Source organism: Perissodus microlepis, chromosome 2, assembly GCF_051167445.1.
Source record: "Perissodus microlepis isolate ML-2025 ecotype Zambia chromosome 2, ASM5116744v1, whole genome shotgun sequence".
NCBI classification, from domain to species: domain Eukaryota; kingdom Metazoa; phylum Chordata; class Actinopteri; order Cichliformes; family Cichlidae; genus Perissodus; species Perissodus microlepis.
In genome coordinates this window covers 27,070,256-27,096,553 of record NC_140462.1, presented here as the reverse complement: position 1 = coordinate 27,096,553, position 26,298 = coordinate 27,070,256, and the positions used below count along the sequence as shown (strand labels likewise).

The following is a 26,298-nucleotide window of genomic DNA, read 5'->3' as shown; positions in this document are numbered from 1 at the left end:
ACTAAAATGCTAAAATAAACTCTATTTTTTAATGTCTACATAAGTAATTAGTCTGCTAAATCACTGTGCCAAAGACTCATTCATTCACATTTATGTCTTCAGGGTCCTTGGTCTTTGCCGTTACTGTCACTGATGAGGACTCTGGTTCAAACGCCCAGCTACACTACTCCCTGATGGGCCGCAATGCTGAGAAATTCAAGATCGACCCAGTCAGAGGTGCCATCACTGCCAATGAGAGGCTAACTGGAAATTCAGAAGTTACACTTACAGTTCGAGTAAAAGACGGCGGAGCTAATCCCAAAACAGATACGACTACCGTGACTGTTCGCTTTGTTACTGGAGGAAACTTCCCTGTCATTAAGCTGAGGGAGCGTGCATTCACATTCCCTGAAAGCCAGCCAAGCAACCACATTGTTACAACTGTGACCGGGTCTTCTATGAGAGGCGGGCCGCTGTCATATTACATTGCCAGTGGGAACCTGGATAATGCTTTTCATATCGACCAGCTGTCAGGCAAGTTGTCTATCAGACATCCACTGGATTATGAAAACATACAGAAGTATGTCCTCTGGATTGAGGCCAGAGATCAGGGCTTCCCACCTTACTCCTCTTATGAGAAATTGGAAATAGCTGTGCTGGATGTGAATGACAATCACCCAGTATTTGATAAGGATCCCTTCCATGCTGAGATACTGGAGAATCTTCCACCCAAGGGGGTGCTTATGGTCTCTGCCGTTGATCTGGACAGTGGGCCAAATGGACAACTGGAATATGCCATCATTGAGGGCAACAAAGAGAACAGTTTCAGTATCAATCGAGCCACCGGTGAAATACGAACCACCAGGCCACTGGACCGGGAGAAGGTGGCTCTGTACACTTTGAAAGTCAAAGCCACTGACCGCGGTTTGCCACCCAAAAACACAATAGTCAAAGTACTAATCAACGTACTGGATGTGAATGACAATGCCCCCAGGTTTTCCAAGATCTTCAGTGCTACAGTGGCTGAAAACGCCCCTGTGGGCTACACTGTCACCAGAGTCACCACCACTGACGAGGATGCCGGTTCAAATGCCATTAGCCGATATTCAATTACAGATACCAGCCTTCCATTCAATATTAATCCAAACACAGGAGACATAACAATTAGCAGGCCACTCAATAGAGAAGACACTAATCACTACATTGTCAAAGTGTCTGCCCATGACAGCGGCTGGACAGTAAGCACAGATGTCACCGTATTCATAACTGATATTAATGATAATGCCCCCAGATTTAGTCGACCGTCTTACTATCTGGACTATCCTGAGCTCACAGAGGTGGGCTCTCTGGTCACACGGGTGTCCGCCACTGATCCCGACGAGGATTTCAATGGCAAAATTTTCTATTTCATCCGATCCCAGTCAGAGTATTTTAGAATTAATGCCAGCACTGGAGAGATATTTGTAAAGCAGCAGTTAAAATATCAGAACTCAACAGGTGCTAGCAGTATAAATATAAACCGCCACAGCTTCATTGTGACAGCCTCGGACCGAGCACTCAAGCCTTTGATGAGTGAGACAACAGTTATTGTGAACATTGTAGACAGCAATGATAATCCCCCTGAGTTTAATTCCCCCAGCTACTTTACACCTGTCACTAAAAGTGTAAAAGTTGGCACCCGACTGCTCAGGGTTGTAGCTCAGGACAAGAAAGATTTTGGCCTTAATTCCGAGGTAGAGTACCTAATGACAGGTGGAAATAGCTCTAGTAAATTCAAACTAGATAAAACAAGTGGATGGATTACTGTTGCCTCTTCGCTTACATCAGATATGAATAAAATTTTCCTGATTAAAATCACTGCAAGCGACAAAGGAAATCCTCCGTTGTCTGCACAGACGACAGTGAGTATAGCAGTTACGGAGGAAAACCACCACACACCCGAGTTCTCGCAAAGCCAAATCTCAGCTACTGTACCTGAAAGCCTTGCTGTGGGAACAGCAATAAGGACCCTGTCTGCAAGAGACAAAGACAAAGAGATGAATGGCCTTATCACGTACAATATTACTTCAGGCAACGACAAGGGTCTGTTTGCACTTAACAGTAGAACTGGAGTGTTATCCTTAGCTCACCCTCTGGACTTTGAAGAAAAGCAACAGCACGAGCTTAGGGTTTCAGCCACTGACGGTGGTTGGATTGCAAAAACAAGCTACGTCTCAGTCACAGTACACGTGACTGATGTGAATGACAACCCTCCTGTGTTTGATCCTGATGAGTACTTCCCCATTGTGCAGGAGAACGTTCCCAGTGGCACCACCGTGATCAAACTGAATGCTACAGACCTTGATTCGGGAGCTAACGCAGTCATGGCTTATGTGATTCAATCGTCAGACAGTGACCTCTTTGTTATTGACCCGAACACGGGCATCATCACCACCCAGGGCTTCTTGGATTATGAGGCTAAGCAGGTCTACCATTTAACAGTCAAGGCCTTCAATGTCCCAGACGAAGAGCGCTGCAGCTTCGCCAACGTCAACATTCAGCTAAAGGGAGCCAACGAATACGTGCCGCGCTTTGTCTCCAAACAGTACTACTTTGAAATCTCAGAAGCTGCTCCAAAAGGAACAGTGGTAGGGGAAGTATTTGCCAGTGATCGAGACCAAGGAGAAGATGGAGTAGTTTACTACCTCATTTTTGGTAGGAGCAGAAAGAAGGGCTTTGGCATCAACAAGAGGACGGGCCAGATTTATGTCTCAGGTACTCTGGATCGTGAGAAAGAGGAGAAGGTTTCACTGAAAGTGTTAGCCAAGAACGCAGGAAGCATCCGTGGGGCAGATATTGATGAGGTGTTTGTGAATATCACTATTCTCGATGCAAACGATCCGCCTGTTTTTACTAATGAACTTTATGATGTCCAGGTCAGTGAAGGTCTCTCACCCGGTGGTCTGGTGACTTTTGTGAGTGCTGAAGACTCGGACTCTGTCCCAAGCTGGAGCAGATTTTCCTACTCCATAGCTCCTGAGTCTGATAAAAATATTTTTACAATCAACGCAAAAACTGGCCAAGTGTCTGTGGCTGCAGAGCTAGACAGAGAAACAATTCCTGTGTATAATCTGACGATTCTCGCTGTGGATACTGGCACACCTCCCGCAACCGGAAGCACCACAGTGATTGTGAATCTTGAAGATATCAATGATAACGGCCCGACTTTAACTAAAACCTACGCTGAGGTCATGGAGAATCAGAGAGCTGGCACTGCAGTCACAACACTGACAGCCTCTGACCCAGATCTACCACCCAACCAAGGCCCCTTTCTATATAGCCTCCTCAGTTCTGGCTCTGCCAAAAGCTACTTCAGCCTCAGTCCAGCTGGAGTCTTAACCACAAGTCGGGAGATTGACAGAGAGCAGATTAGTGATTTCTACCTCTCTGTTGTGATCAAGGATTCTGGCGTGCCGCAAATGTCCTCCACGGGAACAGTTCACGTGAAAATAAATGATCAGAATGACAACCCTTCAGAGCCCAGGTCCATGGAAATCTTGGTCCACTACTTTGGAAACATGTTTCCTGGTGGTTCTTTGGGAGACGTCAGACCCCAAGACCCGGATATTCAGGACAGGTTCCACTGTTCCCTTATACCTCCATCTTCAGGTCTGTTTAGTATCCCAACTGGAACGTGCAACCTCAACTCTAAAGCTCGCTCAACAGATGGAACGTTTGACCTAACCATCCGCAGCAGCGACGGTGTCCACGGTTCAGTTAGTAACACAGCCAAAGTCCTCTTCATGGGCTTCAACAATGCTACGGTGGATAACAGCATACTCATCCGACTCCACTCTGACGGAGTCAAAAGCTTCCTCACCAACCACTACCTCAGCTTCCTACGCATTGCCAACTCTCAGCTAGCAGGACTAGGCACAGGGGTGCTGATTTATGGAGCGTTTGAGCTCAACAATCAGACTTTCGTGATGGCAGCTGTGAAACGTGGCCACGGACAATATGTCAACCCGAGCGGCGTGGCCACATTCTTCCAGAGTATCAAAGACATTTTATATAGACAGAGCGGGGTGCAAATAGATGCGGTGGACCATGATCCTTGCACACGCAACCCGTGCCAGAATGGAGGCAGCTGCAAGAGGCGTCTCAGTGTCGGGCCTGATATTAAGACAGAAGAAAGCGTCCCAGTGATCCTTGTTTCCAACCACCCCCTGCAGCCCTACGCCTGCAGCTGCAGGCCAGGATACACAGGAGCTCTGTGTGAGACGGACATCGATGAGTGCCAGCCATCGCCCTGCCACAATGGCGGCACCTGCCATAATCTGGTGGGGGATTTCTCCTGCACCTGTCCAGAAGGTTTCACCGGCAAGGCCTGTGAGAGGGATGTCAATGAATGCCTTTCCAATCCCTGCAAGAACGGGGCGCTGTGCCAGAATTTCCCAGGCGGTTTCAACTGTCTCTGTAAATCCGGCTTTGCAGGTACTACACACGCAGGAGTCACATTTTATGTCTGACCTCAAAGCCACTCGTGTTAGGCTTGGAAAAAAGCACGTGGGGACACGCACACATGCGCGCATTAAAACTCCCACAATACTGGAGTCACACAGATCACTTTAGGTCCAATGAAAATATTTGCTTCTGAATGTTTCCAGGAGGTGTTGTAGCCATAGCATACAGGCATCACTGCCAAAAACAGTTTGATTTTTGGATTGCTGTTTGGGGGGCGGGGGGTATCAGCTGTGATGCATATCAGCCCGCCATGTTTGCTTTAATAAAGAGGATGATGCGAAGCTGACCGTAGTCAGGACTTGAGTCTAGGCTGCACACGCAGTTCACCACTATCGCATTTCATTGTGTGTGTTCATGTGCATGCAACTCTGGCCACACACAGATACATTTCTGATCCAACTGTATACACAGGGATTTCTTAATCAAGGATTTCTCATTTGGCAGGGGTTTGAGCTGCATGACAAATGAGCAGTTTTATAACAGATCCAGTCAGGCCTTTTAATTTGGAAATGTAATGAATATGCTTCATTATTACCCTTGATAAAAAGGGAGTGGATTTTAAGTGGAATTCAAGGTCATTTGGACCTTGTATGTTGTTCAGCCTCTGACTGTAGCATCTGAAAGGCATTTTCAAAGCGGGCTGTAGCAGGCAATTTGCCTCAAGTCAAGTCATTACTGTCCTTTTTTATTATGATGATAAAAAATGAGCACAGTTCTTTAGGTTTCATCAAGATAAATGACCCTCCTGCAGAAATGCACCTATTGACTTACAGTAGTTTGCTTGCCCTCCTGGTGAACTCTCAACTTCCTGTTTCCACAACTGGTGTTTGGCAGCAGAATCTGTCTCCATTAAGCAACTTGTCTCAAGATTTACAGCATAAAATGCATTTTTAAAAGTTCATTGTCAATCTTTTTCTATTTAACCACTCATGAACCGTTTGTTCTCTCGAAGCCAGTGTATTATTTGTATTATCAGTGTCGCATTCCTTATCGTGATGTTTAAACTTCATTTATATGTTTGCTTGTATGTATGGTGGCCATTTGTGTACATTCCAACTATTTGCCTTTCTGCCCTGCAAAAAAAATCCCACACAGACAAAACAAAACCAAAACCAAAAAAAAACCAGCCTCGTCCAAACATAATTTGCAATGAGTTTGAAAATCTGATTATTCCTAGTGAGAGGAATCTGCCAGTTGAATGAGATCATTTCGTTTTTTTCCTATAAAAGTTTCAAGATGTTGTTCTTGGTCAAATGATATCATCTTGGGCAAGCAATGCTATTTCCAAAATAGCTTTGTGAAACTGCACTGAAACAGGTGAACTTACAGTTTTCACTTTTATCGTATTGTTGTTTGAGCTTGAATGAGATTTAAAGGTGTAGTACGTAGTTAAATGGATCTTTTTTTGCAGTGCATTTCTCAGCTGTGAGGCGATGAAAGGCGTGCATGACTTGGCCTGTGGGGAAAGTGAACTGTGTTCCCTTTGGGGTTTTCCTGTGTTGTCTGCCACCCCATCCATTTTAATTTGTGTTGTTCTGTGAACCCAGGCAAAACGTGTGATTCCATCATCAATCACTGTGAGTGTAACCCGTGTTTTAATGGCGGGTCCTGTCAGAATCGAGTGGATGGATATTACTGTCATTGTCCATTTGGTAAGTAATAGTAGGAAACTTTCAGGGTATTACAGAGTCCCGCTAAATTGAAAAGCAAGATGGACAAATTCAGATGTGCACTCTCCCAGCAGCTATTTCATTCTTAACCTTTGATTTCTTAAACAAATGTGGAAACTGTCATTTCATTTTTTGTCTCCATTTTTCATGTGTTGTATTGCTGTCCTCAGTAGTAGTCTCCAGTTGATGCAAGAAAAAAAAGTTTTCAACTTTTTGAAGAGTCTTTTGCAAGACTGTGATCACACAGCTACGATATCTGCTTTGTTACTTCTATATACAAAGCAGATAATGCTGCTTGATAAAGATTCTGTTTTATCTGTAGATATTTTTATCACAGCAGCACTGTGAATCATTCATTGGCTTCCTCCATGATTCCACTTTCGGTCTGTTTTTTTCCTCAGGGGTTTTCGGCAAGCACTGCGAGTTGAACAGCTATGGCTTTGAGGAGCTCTCCTACATGGAGTTTCCGTCTCTGGATCCCAACAATAACTACATATATATCAAGTTTGCTACCCTGAAGAGCAACGCGCTGCTTTTATACAACCACGATAACCAGACCGGAGACAAGGCGGAGTTCCTGGCTTTGGAGATCTTCGAGGGACAGATGCGCTTCTCTTTTAACTTGGGAAGTGGAACTTATAAATTGATGACCATGATAAAAGTTTCGGATGGGCAGTTCCACACAGTCATTGCCAGGAGAGCTGGGATGGTAAGAATTCCTGTTTTTTTACGATAGAAAATATCTCATACTCTAAATGTTTCTCATCATTCGCTCTTGCTTTAAGTGGCATATTAGTTTTTATGGGTCTAGCAGCAAAAACATTTAGGAAAATCAGAAAATGCTGCATAGTTGCAAAGGGACTGCACATTCAATAGCATTTATGTCCTGAGCTTTTATAGCTGAAGCTGCCTCCAAATTTGGCCTTATATTCTTTTTTGCACCATCAGATGATAATTAAACTTCCCCAAACCACGGGTAGCTCAGCTTATGGTTTTCATGGTTTGTAATTATATTTTATTGCTAGTTGTGATTTACAATACCAGGATCCAAAATGGCCATGAAGGTTGAAATCCTGTCTCCTGTGCTCTGAATGAGAGGCTTCTCCCTGCCAGCAATGCAGTGGCAAGGCAGGAGGAGGAAAAAAAATCCAGCTAGGCCCTGTCAAGCCTTCTATAATGTAGCTCTCCTGCTGGACTTCAAATCTGTCATTCCCCACCGTGCACTGGGAGTTTCATAGGAAGCTGGTAAAATCGTTAAATTGTCAGTTTTGAGATGGTGCAGAGTGACGGGTGTAAAGGAATACAGCACACGTTGAAAGCTGTGATTCTGTCTGCAAATGGTACCCGGTGAATATTATGTGAAGGTGGTCGCGTTGGGGCTGTTGAAGAATGAGAGAGAAATGTGAGTGTGTCACGCCTGAAGTGCCAGCTCCCTTGAGCGGTGTAAAGTGAACCTGATCACCGTGTTTGCAAAAGGTGCTACGGGTCATTTCGGTGGCCAGGCTTGAGGTCTGTTCTGCGTTCCTGCGCCTAAATTCTGAGCCAATCCCGAAAGCAGACGCAAACCACGGACACGGTCATGCACTGCTTCACCGTGAAGGCTCCAAGTAATCAGAGGGAGCAGAGAGTTCACAGATACTGCAACCATCTCAGTTACTGTCATCTCTGCAGGAATTAGTTTTAATTGTCAAATACCATAAATGTTAGGCAAATTGTCTCCGTCCAACGAGTTACAGTGCACGAAGACGTCAGTTTTAAACCACAGTAATGGAAAATGTTAATAGTTAAAGGTTCAGTGGAGAGTTTAAGGAAGGATGTAACTGTTTCCAGCTTTAAAGCATCCAAAGCATCGGTGTCAAAATTCAAACTGCCATATTGTGTGAGTTTATCTTAATGTCACGTACTTTAATATATAATCTACAGTACCATTAACTGTATTTAGCAAAAGCATTTGAATGCAACAACAAAGTGCATTTCATAAAGTTTGACATGTTACTCTTTGCTTCTGTATTCGTGGTTAATACTGCAGCTATTGGTCCAAGTGCCATAAGCAAAGAAAAAGAAAAAGTCATTTCTAATGTAAAATTTGAAATTTCTCAACTGTTACTCATTAGCTCCCAAACAGAACCATATCCGTGTCAGATTTAGCTTCTTTTTTTAACCTAATGAAGGCCAACTGGATTACAGCTGTTTTTGAGAACAACTACTTCTTTCGGCTGCTCCCTTTAGGCGTTGCCACAGTGGGTGATTTGCCTCCATCTCACCCTATCCCTGGCATATCTTTGTGTCACAACAACCTTGTGCACATCCTTCTTCACTACATCCATTAAACGTCTCTGTGGTCTTTCTGTCTTCCTCCTGCCTGGCAGCTCCAACTACAACATACTTGTCCTCGTGTTGCCGTGCCGGACCATCTGCTCTGCAGTCTGAAAAGCTGATCAATTTCATTTTGCAGAGTTTGTAGTAATCTTTGAGGGCATGAAAAAAAGAGGAGTAGTGGTTGAAACTATAAACAGAAATCTCCATGGAGATTTGAGAATACAAAAAATAAAAAACCTCGGATGAGTCATTCTTGTCAAAGATGCAGTGTTTCTGTACTCTTAGATCACATTTTGGTGGTGAGTAGAAGAATAATAAGCATTATTTGGATTAAATTATACATTAATACCAATTACAGTGATATCGTGTGAGAACAAACTCAAATCTTCTGACAATGATGTTTCAAATTCAGTTTGACAGTTTAGGACTCGCTGCCGCTGATTAACACCAGCAGCAAATCATTAAGTTTTGGATTAAGTGAGTTATTTGTCTTAGAAACAAGCACAAAACAAATGTTACTCAGCTCATGTACCACAACAGAGAGTAAGGTTGTGGTCCCATCCCCCACCCCCCACCCCATTGTATTAGTCATGGGGAAAACAATGATCTCCTGTGGTGCTTTCTTCAAATTTCCTCCAGTACTAGCCAAGCTGAAAAATACACTCCTCATTTTTGGGGGGATGCATTTGCTCTTCATTTCTAAGGTTTCTTTTGAGAAATTATTCCTCCTGCACAGCTCGTGACAGTTGACAGTGAATGCAGAAGCATGACTGCAGTGCCTTTGATCACAGGAAAAACATTAATAAAATGTTTATGTGGTTCTGATGTTCTTTATGGCGCCTCGGAGTCACAAATGCGTTCTGTTGTTCTTCGACTCGTTCTTGTCTCTGTAGTTTTTTCTCATTTGATTATGTGTGTTCGTGTGTCTGACTCGGGTGTGACACGAGTGTACTAAATGAAGTGTGTGTGTGTGCCCGGTGGGTTGTGGATGATTTGTGTCAGAGATGCAAGCCAGTGTGGTCCGTATTTACTTAAGCTCCACGAGAGGTGGAGCGTGATTGCCCTGGTTTTTCAACACGTTCACACACTTTTCCGGGCAGTTTCCTCACCAGCCCATTTTTTTTTTTTTTCTAGCAGGGTCGTTTCTTCTCTGAGCACAGAGGGAGAAAAGAGAATAATCCACATCTGGCCAAAAGCTTTTGTCCCATTAACGGGAAATGGGAAACGCTTGCTGTAATGTATGGCATTTCTGTGCCCCTCTCCCATCGAACACTCATGAAATAAAGAAAAATAATGTGACTGCATGGCTTGTGGTGAACAAAGCTCACATTAACCACTGAACAAGACTTAGGAACACAAATGTTCAGGAACATATACTGTAACTCATCTGAGTGAAGTAACCCTCAGCTTATGGTGCCAGAACTCATGAGTAAAAGATATGCCAACAGTGCTTGAGAAAATATTTATTTATATTCACACATTCTGATGGGTTTTAGGGTTTAGTAATTAGCCTTTAAATACTTCAGGCAGGGAATCGGGAAGGAAATACAATTGGTTTGAGGATTTTGTTCTCTTGTGACAATAAACTTTGAACAATAAGCATATAGCACCCATCAGGTTGCTCTGTCCCTCTGCCGTTCACTGTCACAATATGGGGTTTAATTAAACAGCTGTTGCCATCTTTAGAAGAAAGAAAAAGCTTAACATTTTTGGAAAAACTTATTCACCATCTGGTATAACAGAGAGAAAATTAATACCGCTTAATATATAAGTTGGATATGATTTTACCAGCACACAGCTTAGCTTAGCACAAAATGGAAAATCTTTTGAGTACTGAACTTCAAAGATGATGCTAGCTGGATATTATAACCCTCTGACAGAATAAGTCTGTACCAGGCTTTGTGCTAAGCTAAACAGCTTACGGCTATAGAGGTCGTGCTGACACGCGACGCCAGTCATGGCGACAATTTAGGATCAAGTGACAGAAGCCTAAAGACTGGTCTGCAACCACCTGGCAACCACTGGTTATGAGGTGAATATGAGTATTCCCTGACCACTTGTCAGTGGTTGTTGGATGCTGAAGGCAGTCCCCACTCACACAGACTGGTCAGTGAACCCCTGGCAACCACCTGACCTTAGGGAAAAGTGTGTATTTCCCAAACAGTCGGCTTTCTCGTGATTACTTTAGTTGGTTGCTGCTATCTAAGCCTGCATGGAAGTGACAAAGGTAAACCTCCATTTCTGGTTTCTGTTGGACAAAAAACTCGTGAGTATGAGCCTTAAGATGGCTCCAGTCCAGAAGCTACAGTCATGTTTTATCCTTTCTATGGGAGTTACCTGCTTTTGGAACCGTTCCCAAGTGGCCATTTGAGGAAATGCAGATTTTAGCTCAATTTTCCACAAGTTGTAGACTTTTGTTTTGTTTTGTTTTAATGAAGATATAGTCCAAAATATATTGAATTGCTACATTAATAACATAAAATTAGTTTAGTTACTCAAATATTTTATTTAAGCTGCAAATAAAATGGTTTACCACTGGTGCCCTATTTTGAATGTATTTTTAGCATGTGTCCCTTTTTTACATGGGACTGTCTTTAAACTGACCACTAACAAAAGGAGTATAGATACATTTGCTGAAAAACAATTTGAAATGCATCCTGTGTTTAAGCCCCAAATGAAAAAGGGGGGGGGGGGGAGGGGGGGAGGGGGTTTCCACATTCTGGAAAAACACTCTTAACAAAGAAAAAGTGACTGATAGACTGATATTGACTGAGTGTTTTATGGCCCACCCCCACCACAAATAACAGTGAGTGACACATGTTGTTGGTGTTTATGTCAACCACACTCTTCCAGAAACATTTTTTTACTTAAATGTAATTTCCTCCCTGAACAATAATTGTGTGAGTCAGTGTAGCTTCACAGCTGTTTCTCTTAAAGAGAATCACACGTGACAGTAGTATGTGTGTTCTTGTCATCATGCAGGCTGCATCCCTGACCGTTGACCTGTGTGGTGATGACCAGGAACCAGGCTACTGTGCTGTGAGCAACGTGGCAGTGCACACTGACTGGTAAGAAAGCAGCACACACACACAAAAACACATATATGCATGTATTGTCCAGTACGCTGAACAGCTGCTTCTATGATCCGTAGAAACTGTGAATGGGAAAGCGCTGTTGACAGTTTCACTTCTGAGGACTGGAAAACTTGATGAATAATTTTTTACAACTGTAAAAATAATGGAAAGTCATACATAACCAAAAGGTTTTGTATACCTGGTGTGAGCATACTTGTCTAATATTTTACAGCTGTTGCGTTGCACTCTGCAGTGAATCAACACTACATAATCAAGAGGTTTAATTAACCACATATTGTCCTTCTCGTCAATGGATGACGATCCATGTTTTCCAACATTTTATGGCTTTAAAATGTTGCTGTATGTGCAGCAGCTTGCACAGATGTTCAGTATCCTTGAACTTTTCAACTTTTCTAGAGGTTACCTTAGAAGACTCATTACTCTGCCACCTCCTTAGTACAAATTCCATTTAATGTCCAAGTGTGTCCTTGAGGCTCTACTCAGGCACTCGTGTAAACCAAACTGTGTATTTCGAGGACTGAGAAGACATCTAACGCAACATCCAAGGTCTCGACTGTATTCCTCTGACATTCTCAATACACTTGTCAAAGTTTACATCTGAAAATGAGAAAACAGCTTACGTTTCAGCTGCCATTTCTCAGGATAAACTTAGCATGGTTTATTTCCATGCTTAATTTAGACATTTTGTGAGTTAAATGAACCACAAGATGATTCATAAGAACAAAGTGAACTTTGTTAGGAAGCTTCATAACAGTAAGCAGCAATTTATATTTTTGTCTTGCCTTAACTGTTTTTCTTTAAGCAGTACTTTAGAGATTAATTGCAGAGGTTCAACCTTTAGTTTCACAGTGATGCTTCCAGTTCTATTAAGTGCTAATCTTTAAAGTAGAGAGCAAAGAATGAAACTACTTTTGTTCAAACAAATATTTCTATATTTTTTTTCTAAATTTTTATGGCTATTCTGGTTAAAGTGTTGACCTTTAACCTTTTTATTATAGTGAAAATTCCTTAATGCTGTAGACAAAGCATTGTGACCTTTACTCCTGTGTTACTGTCTAAGTCTTCCATTGTATGCAAATTGCTTAAAATCCCTTTCTCTTACATATTTCTACACAAATGACTCAAAGTCAGAATGAAGTCATCTGTTGCAAATATGTGCTATATGATGTAAACCGTCATTAAATTACTGGATGACCAGTGCTGCTGCACAGAGCCAGGCCCTGTGGGGTGAAAACTTGAGACTGTGCATGTTTTTCTGTGTGTTTTTCGCTGTGTGTGTGTGTGTGTGTGTGTGCGTATTGTATATGTGTGTATGCGTGAGAGACAGATTTGGCAGATGAGGAAAGGCCACAGAGATCAGCAAAGGTTTATTTTGCAAGGGTCTTGGGACCATATTGTTGTGAAACTCGCTGACCCACGTTGTTTTTCTGAAAATGTGCATGTCTGTGTGTGTGCTCGCATACATTTGAATACTTGAATGCATTTTTTAGCTTTTGGATTTCTGCTCATATGTTCCTTTCTGTCGTGATCCATTTTAAGTCTTTGTGCACTCCTGTTCATCTATCTGTGTGCGTGTTTGTAGGATCCTCGATGTGCAGCCCAACAGGCTCTCTGTGGGAGGCGTCAGGTCAATAGAACCCATCCTTCATCGGCGCGGTCAGGTCGCCACCCACGACTTTGTCGGCTGCATCATGGAGTTTGCCGTCAACGGCCGCCCGCTGGAGCCCAGTCAGGCGCTGGCATCGCATGGCATCCTTGACAGGTCCGCATCCCAACCTCTCCCCCTTTACTCCCGCTCCCAGCCTCTCTCCATCTCCTTTTTCTTCTTCCCATCTGTCCGTCTTCTCTAACCTCCTTGACTCTCGCTGTGGGACATCTGTTCACACTTTCAAACCCTCTCGGGAGTTTTTAAAAAGATGTCTTCTTTTTTTTGAAGTACAAATGGAAGATTTTTGACGGGGGAAACCAATTGCAGAATTCCAGAGAATTTTTTTCCTCACTGTCTTCCTCGTGAATAGCGAAGCGAGGACAGATCTTTTAATATGCTAATTCTCTGAGGTTCTTTATGGGTTTTTTTGTATTGCCGCACGGGAAGAGAAATCACAGCTCATCTGCTCCTGTTTTTGGAGTTTCCTTTTTCCGCGGACCCCCCGCCTGTGTGGCTGACTTGTCAAATTCACTGTCTGATTGTCAGTTTGTGTGTTATTGTGTCCGTAGATGTCCGAGACTGGAAGGAGCCTGCACCACCAGCTCCTGCAGACATGGGGGCACCTGTGTGGACCACTGGTCTTGGCAACAATGCCAGTGTGTGGATGGCTTCACTGGCAAATTCTGTGAGAAATGTAAGTATATGTCTTTGAAGTCTCTCTTTTTGCTGAGTTTGCACTTACTTAGGAATATTCTGCCATGATTATTTATGAATTATCCCTCCTGAGTCATCATACTGCACCATGTAGCTTAATATAGACCACATTGGTGGGTTCTGAGCTTCATTTCAAAGCATTTGTGTACTTTATAGGAGATAAATTCGACTTGCATCAGAGACCTAAAAAATGCAGAAAACCCTTTGAGACACATGAGAACTGACAGAAACTTATAGCTACTGTGTAAGGTGCAACATTGTGTTTTGCGGTGTTACCGGTAATTATTACCAGATTTTTTTCAAAGACTTTGCTATTGTTACTGGAAACAAACAAGATCATTACTGCGAGCTTTTCCCTGTTTGCCATCAGGTTTGATTTTGTGGGAAATCTGCTGGTTTGCTTACTGGCACGAAAAAAAGGATGAGAGACATTTTCTTCTAGCACACATGGAGCAGGGCAGGCTTTCTTAGTGCCATATGTATTGTTTGCTGGAAAGAGAAAAGAAAAAAAATAAACAACAACAAGAAATGCCGTGAATAAAATATGTCATGTAGACTCTAGGGCTCTGGTTAATTTAATTTAAAGAACAGATTGTGTAAAGCTTTACATTTTTAAACCCTGTGAATGTGGGACAGAAACATTCATCCTCAGATAATAAGTGGCACGAAAGACTTGTGCTACAGTCCTATTAGAGAAAACAGTGGTTGGAGTTTGCGGCACAACCAAAATTATTGTGATTTGGTGCATTGAACATGCAATTTTGCAACTTTGTGGAAATTTTTTTGAGATAATATGCCAATTAACTGCGATAAATTAGCAAGAAAAATCCCATCTACTTTCACAATAGCTGCTTACATTCAGGGTCAAAATCTTACAAATAGTGATAGTTACTGCAGAATGGTGACTTTGCTACAAAATGACATAGGTGCTCAGCAACATTGCTCTTATTTGGGAATAGAACCAGAATACAACCAGCCGAGTTGAGTTCCCTGTTGCAAAGAGACCCATCGCAGAGAAGTTGCACCCATTAGCACAGACTGACTGAGACTGATTGCAACATGTTGGGAATCTGTCTGGATCAGTAAATTAGACGGCAGTTGTCTCAGATGGAATGTAGTTCAAGTCAGACTACAGTTGTCTAGACACAGGTTGCCTCCCACACCTGTCCAGCCGTGCTCGTGCAGAGGTTGAAGGTGTTGCAGGCTCAATCTCTCGGCAGGAACTGGTCACTGCAACTACTTGCAGTCAGTCTCTGACAGTAAGAAAACTCACCAACACCAATTTTTCTGAGTCTCAGAGTCATCGGTGACTGTTGATAAATCTTAGAATCTGTTAAAATTCTGTTTCCTTTTCATCTGTGCTCTTATTTCTAAGCACAATTTAAATAGAAAACTTAAAAGTGACTTTTGAGCATTTTTTCCTTTTTCCAAAATATACAAATATCCTCATAAATACACTGCTTTCATGAAATAATCACATCAGTGTTTTATTAACATTCATATGGCTATTTATCCTGGATAACATACTAATCTTTTAATAGTGTATTAGCAAGAGGGCTCATATTCATTATAGTAATAATGAAATATGCCAAAAGGCTTGTTACTTCTTGAAATGAAATGATGCAATTAGCAATGCCTCAGGTTTATAGTTAACATGCACACAAAATTCACGTGCCATCCCACTAAGTAATAATGAGATGGCTTGCAGTTTTCATTTCAGTTATTTTCCTACTTAATCTCTATTAGAAATTATTATCTTGCTCAGCGATACACGGGCTGTTCTGAAAACTGACTCGATGATGTTATGGGAAGATATCAGTAATCGCTGGTAAGAATGGAAGGACCGATTCGTGGTTATGGCAGTCGGATTAGGAAAATCATTTGCACCTGACCGTCCGCCAGGAGCAGAGTGGAAATGGAAGTTTAAAAGCCGCCTGCGAAACTCGTGTGAAGTCACAAGATATTTTCTGTCTTTCTCACACAGACATGACAGCCGACACGGCTCTGTCTCTGGATGGCACTGGCCGCCTGGACTACACCCTGAAGCAGGGCCCAAAACGTGACATCTTGCTGAGACGGTCTCTGCAGGGAACGACCTCTGACCCCATGGGTCCCAGCAACTTGAAGGTCAAGTTCAGGACACGCAGCAAGACCGGCACTCTGCTGCATGTGCAAGAGAGCAGCAACTACACTACTGTTAAGGTGAGGAAGGTTGCCTTGTGTGTGAGTTTAATGAGTTGGCAATGAAGAGTAAATTTCACAATAAAAGCTTTCCAAATCATGCTTGTGAACAGTAAATAAGTAGCTATGCTTAGAAAGGGAGGCTATTCACTAAAATTTAAAGCCCCGGATCAACTCAGGTCTAGTAAAATGAAGCTTCTGTCTTTGATGTTTCATAGATTATCTATGAAGTTACTATGTAGATGATATTTTAAGCATCTACATACCAGCTTCTTTTGGTATGACAGAGCTGTAGACCAGGCAGTATCTTGCATCACTAACAGTATTTACACCACAGCTCCTGATACACTGTTAAGACACCTTGAGCATTTGTATCCTAAACATGTCTAGGTAATATATATTTCTGTGTGTGCTACGTTCCACTTTCATTCTAGGAAATCTACCCCGTCTTTCTTGCCCACTTTCTTTTACTCCAGTCTGTCTTTTCTCTCTTCTCGTCCTGTTCAGTACACCCTCCTCCCTTTGCCTGACCGTGGGCAGCTGCCCAAAGAAGCCTGAGCGTTCATTCATCCTCTTCAATTTCCATGTAGACACCCTGCAGTCTCAGCACCATCAAACCGTTCCCACTTCAGCATCGGGCTTTGTCTCTTATGATTTTGTTTTCCGCCACTGAACGGCTTCTGGTGCTCATCAAATCACCACTGCGGCTTCCTAAATAGTCCAGAAAAGTATTATAAGTGCTTTGAAACCTAAAAACAAAAGAGCAGTAGGGGAATACATACTGCTGGTGTACATATGTTGAGAGAGAACTATATAAACTGAGAAATGAAAAACAAGATGTTTAATAGATAAACTCCTTGATTGGTTTTCCAGCTTGAGAGCTCTTAGTATTCTTTGGCTGGGGAGACTTCCACTTTTCCCTTTTTACATCAATTCTTCCGGAAGCGACTTATCACTGCTGATTTTGGGGGAGGTGGGTAGGATTACTTTTCCATCGAAGTCGGGAGAACACATGAGATTACCATACACAGTGTAAGCCACAAATTTGCTGTGCGTGCCAAAGCGAGCTTGATTAATTTCTTTTTAAAGCACAATCGTCGTCCCTCTTCAGTAAAGAGCCTTCTCTTGTGGCCGTTGGAATATATGCGCTTTCTCTAAATTTGTCGTGCTTGAGCTTCTGATCATCTTCTGGCTGAGTGACTGTAGCTACACACACAAGTTGTGAGAACATGATTGACTGCAGTGTGTCCCAGTGGGAGAAAGATTTATAGTATGAGCATCCAGCTGCATTTTTGTTTTCAATCTCCGACCAGAGTCTGAAAGCACTGCGGTGGTAGTTTTGTGGGGACTGAGACAAGACTTCCTCTCATCGGTCATGATTGATACTGACACGATAACTTATTGCATTAATCTAAAAAACTGCAGTTTTAACCATTGTTTATCTCGACTTTCTTCAAAGACTATTTTTATTTTATGCTTGACATCAGAAATAATGGCAGTTTGCAGATTCACATGATTGTTAATGTCTTTTATATACTGTTTATATGCATGTTTTTACCAAAGCCAACTAGATCCGGTTTACTCTGATCACTCTGAGCTGTGAGCGAATAACTAAAATCTAAAATTTGCTTCTCTCAGCTGAGGAACGGCAACATCCACTACATCTCAGACGCCGGCGTTGCGGGGAAGGTGGAGCGCACCGTGGTAGACGCAGTGGTTTCAGACGGCCAGTGGCACACGCTACAGCTGGTCAAGAACGGCTCAGCCACTGTGCTCCAGGTGGACAACGGCCAACCCAGGGTCATCCAACATCCCACACAGGATTTTGGAGGTCTCAGCGTTTTAACCTTTTCGCTTGGTGGGATTGGGCCGGGGCCAGCTCAGCAGAAAACTGGAGCAGGTAAGCCTGGACAGTGTAGCTGTTACCTGTCATTGATTGGGGGGAAGAGTAAAAATGATGGACATGTGGACATATCGGCATTTGGGGTGTACATTTTCCTGCATCTAATCTTTACCAGCTTTCAGTTTGGAATTGGGAGACAGACACTCTCTAAGATTAAGATTAAGCTTAAAACATTTTCCTTTTGGTAAAGCTTAGAATTAAGGCTGGAACAGGCCTTCCTTAGTTCCTTAGTTATGCTGCAATAGACTTAGGATGCTGGGGGCTTCCCATGATGCACTGAGTATTTCTTCTTCTCTTACTTACGCCACTTTGCATTTAATCATTAGTTATTATTCATCTCTGGCCCTTTTCCACAGTATGCTTTTTGTCCTGTCTCCCTCCCCTCACCGACAACCAAGTCTCAGCAGATGGCCACCCACCCCTGAGCTTGGTTTTGTTTGAGGTTTTTTCCTCATAAAAGGGAGTTTTTCCTTCCCACTGTCGCCAAGGGGTTTCTCTCTATTCTTGTAGGGTCTTTACCTTACAATATAAAGTGCCTCAAAACAACTGTTGCTGTGATTTTCCACTATTTAATTCCAGAATTTAGTTGGAATTGGCAGGAAAACTGAAACTTTTGGAAAAAAGCTCCATGCAAAATAAAACCTTTTCTTCACAATGACATACCCTGTCTGCGACCAGACACCTAAAATAAGTTCAGAATTCCAGGGTTTGAAAAGGACCAAGATGATTACCAGAAGTTGATCGAGAGAAAGCATGTTGTTCCTTGTAACAGAAGGTTTTGGTTAACAGTAGTCACTCACACATAGTATTTTTTGCTCTCTACATGTTGGAACAATCAATATAGCTTAACTAGCCAAAGTTAGTGGACTAAGAAGTAGAGAGGCTGTATGTAACATATATATTATCTATATAGAATAAATAGTTGCTGTAAACCAACAAGGTTAAAAATGGAAGACATACAATAAGTTTTCTTCCATATAAGTTTTATTTATCAATATACAGGGTTTGCTGCCTATAATCACTAGTTAAACAACACATACTGCTGCCACTGTCAGAAAACTACACTACACACTGTTGCTGAGTGGGACGGTGAAACACACCATCCGTTTGCCAGATTTGCTTGTAACTGGCTACTAAGAGCTCACTTTAATGTACTGTGACTGTAGTGTTGCAGAGTTGAACCCCCAAATTACAGGATAAATTTGAATGGGAAAAGTTAGAGAGGGGAGTTTGCCCTTCCTTAATTCCACTACAGATCCTGACACAAGACTGTTAGTGTGTCTAAAGACATCGCATTTAGTCAGAACAGCTCCTGTGCCTCCTCTTCCTCCTCCTCCTCCTCCTTCTCATTAAAAAGGCTTTTCTAAAAAAAAACTCATCACATTTAGTCAAGAAAATCAAATTTTAGATACATGACGGTCCAAGTGGAATACAATTAACAATAGTTTCACACACATGTTAATGATTTTGAAAAACTCATTCACTCTTTACCCAGCGTAAATTACACATCTAGCAGTGTTTTTACATGTTATGGAAAGCTTTTCTGCAGACTAAAGGTGTGTGCATGGACATATAGCACAAGTATGTGACAGCACACGTGAGCTCGTGAATCTTTATGAATTCAGTACCCATTTTTTTTCTCCTGCATATGAATTAATAGTCTGCTCTTTCAATTGCTGACCATATTTGGTGGCGATCCAACAAGACTCTGAGTAACTGGCCTGAAATCTATTTCTATTTGACACTGCAAAGATTTAAAGTTATGAATTTACAGTAGTTAAATAAATGTTTCTTTATCAGAGTATCATTTATGGACAAAATAACTAATTATAATTTAATCTGACTTCGCCTTGGAGCGTCTGTCTGTGAAGCCTCATCGACTCTTTTCTTAGTTTAGATTTAAATCACAGATCAGATGTCCTCGAGCATGAGTTAAGAACAGTTTGGAAAAGGTGAAAGAGAGGGTTTCCAGGAGGAGGTAATGCAGCACAGTAAATTTCAGGGTTTCAGGGGAGGGAAAAACTAACCTAATACTATGGACTAATATGGTAAAAATGAGCAATTTGGATGATTTGTCAACCTCTTTTACACAAAGACTGGGGCATATTTCAAAACAAACATATTCTCAGCACGCAGATCTGTGGCAGACTGTTTGTGAACCCACCCCCTAACTCAGTGTGTATCTGAGCATTTGTGTAGCGCTGTGTACTCACTTTCTGAGGGCTAATGAAAAGATAGAAATGGATTTAATCTGCACTGGGATAAATTCAATAAAAATGTAATTGCACCGGTGAGGCAGCACTGTTAGGCAACACACAAAGCAAGAGATTAAATTAGACACAGAGACGTTCATCCAACCCAGATGGATGTCTTGAAGCTATAATGCCTCTGACGATGGATTCTCTGTTAGAAAATATTTCATATTTATTCTCTTAAATTGACCAGTGATTTATTCTGCCAGTTTTTAGAATATGATTTTTCTATTTTTTCATCGGAAGAGATGCTTTCCATGATGAAAATCTTTTTATCCTAAGCTTGAACCAATTACCCATCTAAACAAAATTCCTTCAGCTCTTATTATAGTTGCCAGTTCCTGGTATTTATGAGGAAGCAATCCAGCTTCAGCAGACGTTTTGAAAAAAACAGTCGGTCTGGTGGCAGTCAGAAGCAATTCCCCTTCAGGCCACTGTAATGTCCCTGTTAGCTGCTGTTGGCTGTTTCTTGTTATCTGAGCCATTTCTTTTCTTCTTTTTGTCCACAGGTTTTGACGGCTGCTTGGCCTACGTGAAGTACAACAGAGAGAACCTGCCATTTATGGGAGAGCACAGCCTCGTCACTTTAACCAAGACCAGTTCATCCGTCAAAATAGGCTGCAGAGGTCCCGACCTGTGTGAGAGCAATCCATGCTGGGATGGCCTCATGTGCGTCAACCAGTGGTACACATACCAGTGTGTCCCGCCTGGCGACTGTGCCTCTAATCCCTGCCAGAACCAAGGCAGCTGCGTGCCGGACCCCCACTCTGGTTTCACTTGTGTATGCTCCGAGCTCTACACAGGCAAGACTTGTGAGACCCTGGTGGCCTGTCTGGGAGTCGAGTGCCCTCAGGGTACCGTGTGCAACACGGCGAATAATGGTGGATTTGTCTGCAGCCCCAGTCCCACATCAGAGACAATGGTCCTTCCCATCTGGGCGGTGCCAGCTATTGTTGGAAGCTGTGCCACTGTCCTTGCCTTGGTGGTGCTCAGCCTGATCCTATGCAACCATTGCAAGGACCGCAACAAGACCAAAGTGCCAAAGGAACCCAAGGAAAAGAAACCCAAGGAGAAGAAGAAGAAGAAAAAGAAGAAGGGTAGCGAGAATGTAGCATTCGACGACCCAGATAACATCCCACCATATGGAGATGACATGACGGTACGGAAGCAACCGGAAGGGAACCCCAAACCAGACATCATTGAGAGGGAAAACCCTTACCTGATCTATGATGAAACAGACATTCCTCACAACAACGAGACGGTCCCCAGTGCTCCCTGTGCCCCCTGCAATGCCCCAGAGGCAGATATTGAACATTATGATATAGACAATGCCAGCAGTATCGCTCCTTCGGATGCTGACATCATCCAACACTACAAGCAGTTTCGCAGTCACACGCCCAAGTTTTCCATCCAGAGACACAGCCCGCTGGGCTTCGCCAGGCAATCTCCTTTACCTCTCGGAGCAACAAGCTACACCTACCAGCCTCAGTACACCCAAGCACTGAGATCCACCCCCCTCAGCCATTCCCACTCAGCCTGTCCTACTCCAAACCCTCTCTCCAGACACTCTCCAGCCCCATTCACAAAGCCCTCCTCTTTCTACCGAAACACTCCCACCAGAGAACTCAACCTGGCTCGTCGTGAGGGCAGCCCGCTGGATCTGCACAATGAAATGTGCCAACCGCCACCCATGTTCAACTATGCCACCCGGTTGGGGAGGCGCAGCAAGAGTCCACAAACCATGGCCGGCCACGGCCACACCTCGAGGCCCGGCAGTCGGCTGAAGCAGCCGATCGAGCAGATCCCGTTGGAGACGGGGCCTCCTGTGGGGCTGTCCATCGAGGAAGTGGAGCGGCTTAACACTCCACGTCCACGCAACCCCAGCATCTGTAGCGCTGACCACGGGCGCTCCAGTTCAGAGGAGGACTGCCGCAGGCCGCTGTCAAGGGTTCGTAACCCCGCTGATGGCATTCCTGCCCCAGAGTCCTCTTCAGAAAGTGACTCACATGACTCCTTCACCTGCTCAGAGATGGAGTATGACCGGGAGAAGCCTGTGTCCTACAGCTCCCGGGTCCCCAAGCTCTCGCAAGTCAACGAGTCAGACGCTGACGACGAGGACTACGGCGGGAGGCTTAAACAGAGGCGTTACTCGAGTCGGAGGGCAGAAGGAGGGCCTGGCGTTGCCCAGATGCCCTCTACTGACCAGCACTACACCCTACCCCACAAACTGGGTCAGCAAGCCGGTGGCTTCAACTGGGACAATCTGTTGAACTGGGGCCCTGGCTTTGGACATTATGTAGATGTGTTCAAGGACTTAGCCTTGCTTCCCGAGAATGCGGCAGCAAAAGACATTGAAATGAACAGTGGAGATGGCTCAGTGACCATTCTTAATGAAGGAGAAGCTGAGCAATATGTATGAGACTATTTATTACAATGTTGTACAATATGGTGTCGTTCTCCAATTTAAAAAAAAGAAGAAGAAGACTGTACATTTCCAGAGAACATTGGACTTCATGTTTTTTGCATAACTCATAATAATAAGACGACTTTTAATGCAGTAAGGCAGAAAAATGGCACCTGTAAAAGAACAGATTTCATCATGAGCCACCTTGGAACGGTTTACCAGTCTTTTCTAGGTTCAGACTGTACATTCGTGCATTCATCTCTCTGAGGCCTCATTACAACATATCCACTGACACTGAAGAAAGAAGTCCATGTCTGAATTCAATTTGGTGACTGCAAAACTCCATTCACATTATCTTGATTAAACACTTCTGTTCTTTATTACCAATACTGCTTCTCCTTTCCAGAACCTTCTGTCACATTCGCAGCGGAGAGATAAGAGGGTAGATAATTTAAAAACTCACAGGAAGAGAATTCCATAGAGCAAGAGAAATCTCCCAGTTTCTGTCTTTTTAGGGTCATTTTTCTAATTTACTTAAAAGGAAGCATGTGTGTTTGATCTAACTGCACCTGTAGGTGACGGGACACAGCCCTCAGTGTAAAAGTATGAACATTGCTTTGCTCGCACGGTATTGCAGACCCTACCGATGTTATGATCCCTCTGTGTCTGTCCGTCTGCCTGCCCTGGTGTGTTTTCTTAGAGACGACTGGCTAAACGCTCCAAAAGTGAGATTTAATCAAGCCCCCTGCCTTACAGACATTTGAGGATTTCAGTACGGGACAGAACTATTCTGGTTTTTGGGCCCAAGTTCAGGAAGAGAGGAGATTTTTCAGGAGGGATGATGGTGAGGATGTCGTTAGTCACAAAACCACATTGTCAGACAAGCCAAGTGTTTTCAGGCAACGATGATGATGATGATGTATGAATCCTGTAAACATGACCCCAACTAAAACACTATGAACTTGTGTACATTTTTTTTAAAATTCATGAGCAATCATGGAGTCATTTGTCTTGATGTTGGCGTCCCTGTTCATTATTTTGACATGTATGGTTTCTACATTTTTGTACTGTTTATTAACTTAAATTACTTAAGCTGTGTTTTTATGAATATTTTCATATGCTGAAATGTATGTTCTTACTTTCGGGGAAAGTAAGATTGAAGACTTATTTTTTACATTTGTTACAAATGTAACATCAGTATTTTCCACTTTTGATAAAACTATAACATGCTGTATGCTTTGTACTTGTAAAAAGCCAATAACAGAATAAAAAAAGTATTTATTTAAATGTGCTTTGTTTCTCTTTTTCCCCTCCTCCTTTCATTTAGATGCATGTATGCGTTGGCAGTTTTTAAAAATAGCCCCCTTCATGCTCAGATTACACCCCTTCCCAAATCATTCGGGTGGTAAGTTATTCTGTATTTTTGCCTCAGTCTGTGCAGTTTTTCATTTGTGCAGAGTCTCAACTAAACATTTGAAAAGGCAATTCAGGACCTGAATGAAACTGAGCCACCTCACTCGCAGCCAAACAAAACATCAAGCGGACTCCACGACGCAGGGCCCTATATTGCTTTCAACAATTATTTACATCTGTCTTATTGAGCAGAAAGGCTTTTTTTTGTCATAGCTCAGTGATTCGGCATGCAGCATGCTTATCTGCTCCATCATCGAGGGGAGAGAGGCCACGAGAGAAAAGGCAGGGAGCCATGAACCCCGTGAAGAGTGACAGCCTGAATCTGGGTAATATACCACGAGGGGCTCGGTCTTGCAGAGAAATCTGTTGACCAAAGCCTCTTTGAAAAGGCTCTACCACTCCAATGCTGAGATAATAAAACAATGATAATGAGGAGTTGGGTGGGTAGTGGGACGAGTGAGTGGGAGATGAATTCAAATAAACCTCACAGTGTCTTCTCTGGTGTGATGGTGGGGGCTCTGAGACATTGAGCAGAGGCAACTTCAGGAGCAAAGTCCCCCCACCATCCTCTCTATAGGTAAGCAGAAGAAGCTTGTATACCTAAAGGGAACATTGTTCTACAGTGCACAACGATGTAAAACACTGACATGAATCTGTCTTCCTGATTTTCTTGGGGGTTGGTTTTGTGACGTGATGTGTATGCGTGTCTTTTTGGGAGGGGTGTCCTGCTGTTTTTGGATGTTTTCCACATGGCTCCTTGACTTTGGTGAACAGCAGAGGAGCTTATGATGTGTTTAAGGATTAATTGTGGCATATGTCCTGAGTGCAAAAACTGCATGTTACATTATAGGACGTGGCCCTTAAGAAAATACAGCATCTGTTGCTCCTGTCAGCTCACTTGCCTGTTATTTCAGTAAGCATTAAGCTATTTGTGTTAGTAATGACACAATTATAGAATACGCTACCATGATTGCAACTCTCATTTTGGAAAGCCATGCAGCAAAGTAATCACGTGTGTGCAAGTCAGCCATAATGCATTTTGCAGAGCATTACATGAACTCGAACGAAGGTGTGAAAGAGGCGTTGTTGGATTTCCCAGGGAGCTCCCCTCCTTTTTTTTCCCTCACACATGTCATCAAAACATGATTCCCATTAAAATGATTTCCATGTTGACTCAAGAGTTTCACTTATGTTTATAAAAGGACATGGCACTGAGCTCTGAGTAACTTTCTTAGAGCAGCGTCTCACCCCCACAACAAAATCCTCCCGAAGCTTGTTTATAAAGATTGATTATTTTGAGCTTCAGTGTCCTGATGCAGCAACAGTGCCTCCAAAGGTTTGCATTAAAGGGCTCATGATAATTAAAAGCACATTCACTGCAGGATCAAAAAACACATGTCACTCCTTTTCTCATTAGTCGATGCTAATGGACCGTGAGTGTGGATGTGTGCTGGACAGACGCTGAGGGTGAACAACCCAACATCAAAACAACTTTAAAAAAAAAAACAATAAGGCTCTATCTCAGAGGGAATGTGTCCTTCAATAGATGTAAGTGAATTATTATGTTCAGTTGGCATATCCTGGCTGCAGTCCAGCATGCACAACATTCCCAGTTGACCCCTATCATCCTTTTTTTCCCTCCTTGCTTTAATTCCCCCTCTATGCTATTTAAACTAAGACAAAATTGATGCAGAATAGCTCCTAAAATGTGAGAAATCTCCAAATCAAGCATGTTTACCATGAAAATTAAAGAAGATAGACTAAAGAAATAAAGGGGGAAAGTGTCTTTGGAAGGTGTTGGCCCACTTGAGGCTGATTTCAAAATGTTTTTAGTCTTTATTGAGGTTTCTCATGTGACATCATGCACACATTGCTCAAGAGTCGGCTGCCATATTGGACAAAATCCAACCGCAGTTATATTATGTATTTGAAAAAGTGTGTATTCCCTGATTAGCTGGCAGTAGTTGCTGGACATGGCTGGCTTTTGCTGAGTGAAACTGGTTGCAAAGAAGGCACTGCACCAAAAACCTCCCTATGAATCTTTAGTTGCTAACAGATTGCCATGATTGCCTGTAGTTTTCATGTTTGTCTGCAAATGCTTGCTAAGTACAACTGTATTAGTAAAATTTGAAAACATATCATCCGAATGAGAAATGGAGAAGGGTCAACTTCAAAGTAAAAAGTTGCAAAACTTCTAGTTGCAGCTTTTAAAACACA

At 42.8% G+C, this 26,298-nt stretch overlaps 1 protein-coding gene across 2 annotated transcripts in view; it reads left to right on the top strand.

Moving 5' to 3' along the window:
- The window catches only part of fat4 (FAT atypical cadherin 4), a 100,161-nt gene extending 76,206 nt beyond the window's left edge, over nt 1–23,955 (top strand). The window contains exons 9-17 of one of the 2 annotated variants that reach the window (XM_084953955.1): nt 103–4,452; nt 6,030–6,134; nt 6,554–6,861; nt 11,454–11,539; nt 13,149–13,328; nt 13,784–13,908; nt 15,913–16,130; nt 17,748–18,009; nt 20,774–23,955. In XM_084953955.1, the coding sequence (XP_084810081.1) occupies nt 103–4,452; nt 6,030–6,134; nt 6,554–6,861; nt 11,454–11,539; nt 13,149–13,328; nt 13,784–13,908; nt 15,913–16,130; nt 17,748–18,009; nt 20,774–22,683 (7,544 nt within the window). In that variant the 3' untranslated portion in view covers nt 22,684–23,955. The remainder of the gene's footprint in view (nt 1–102; nt 4,453–6,029; nt 6,135–6,553; nt 6,862–11,453; nt 11,540–13,148; nt 13,329–13,783; nt 13,909–15,912; nt 16,131–17,747; nt 18,010–20,773) is intronic. The other variant, XM_084953961.1, reaches the window with a different exon arrangement.
- Nucleotides 23,956–26,298: the final 2,343 nt, after the last annotated feature.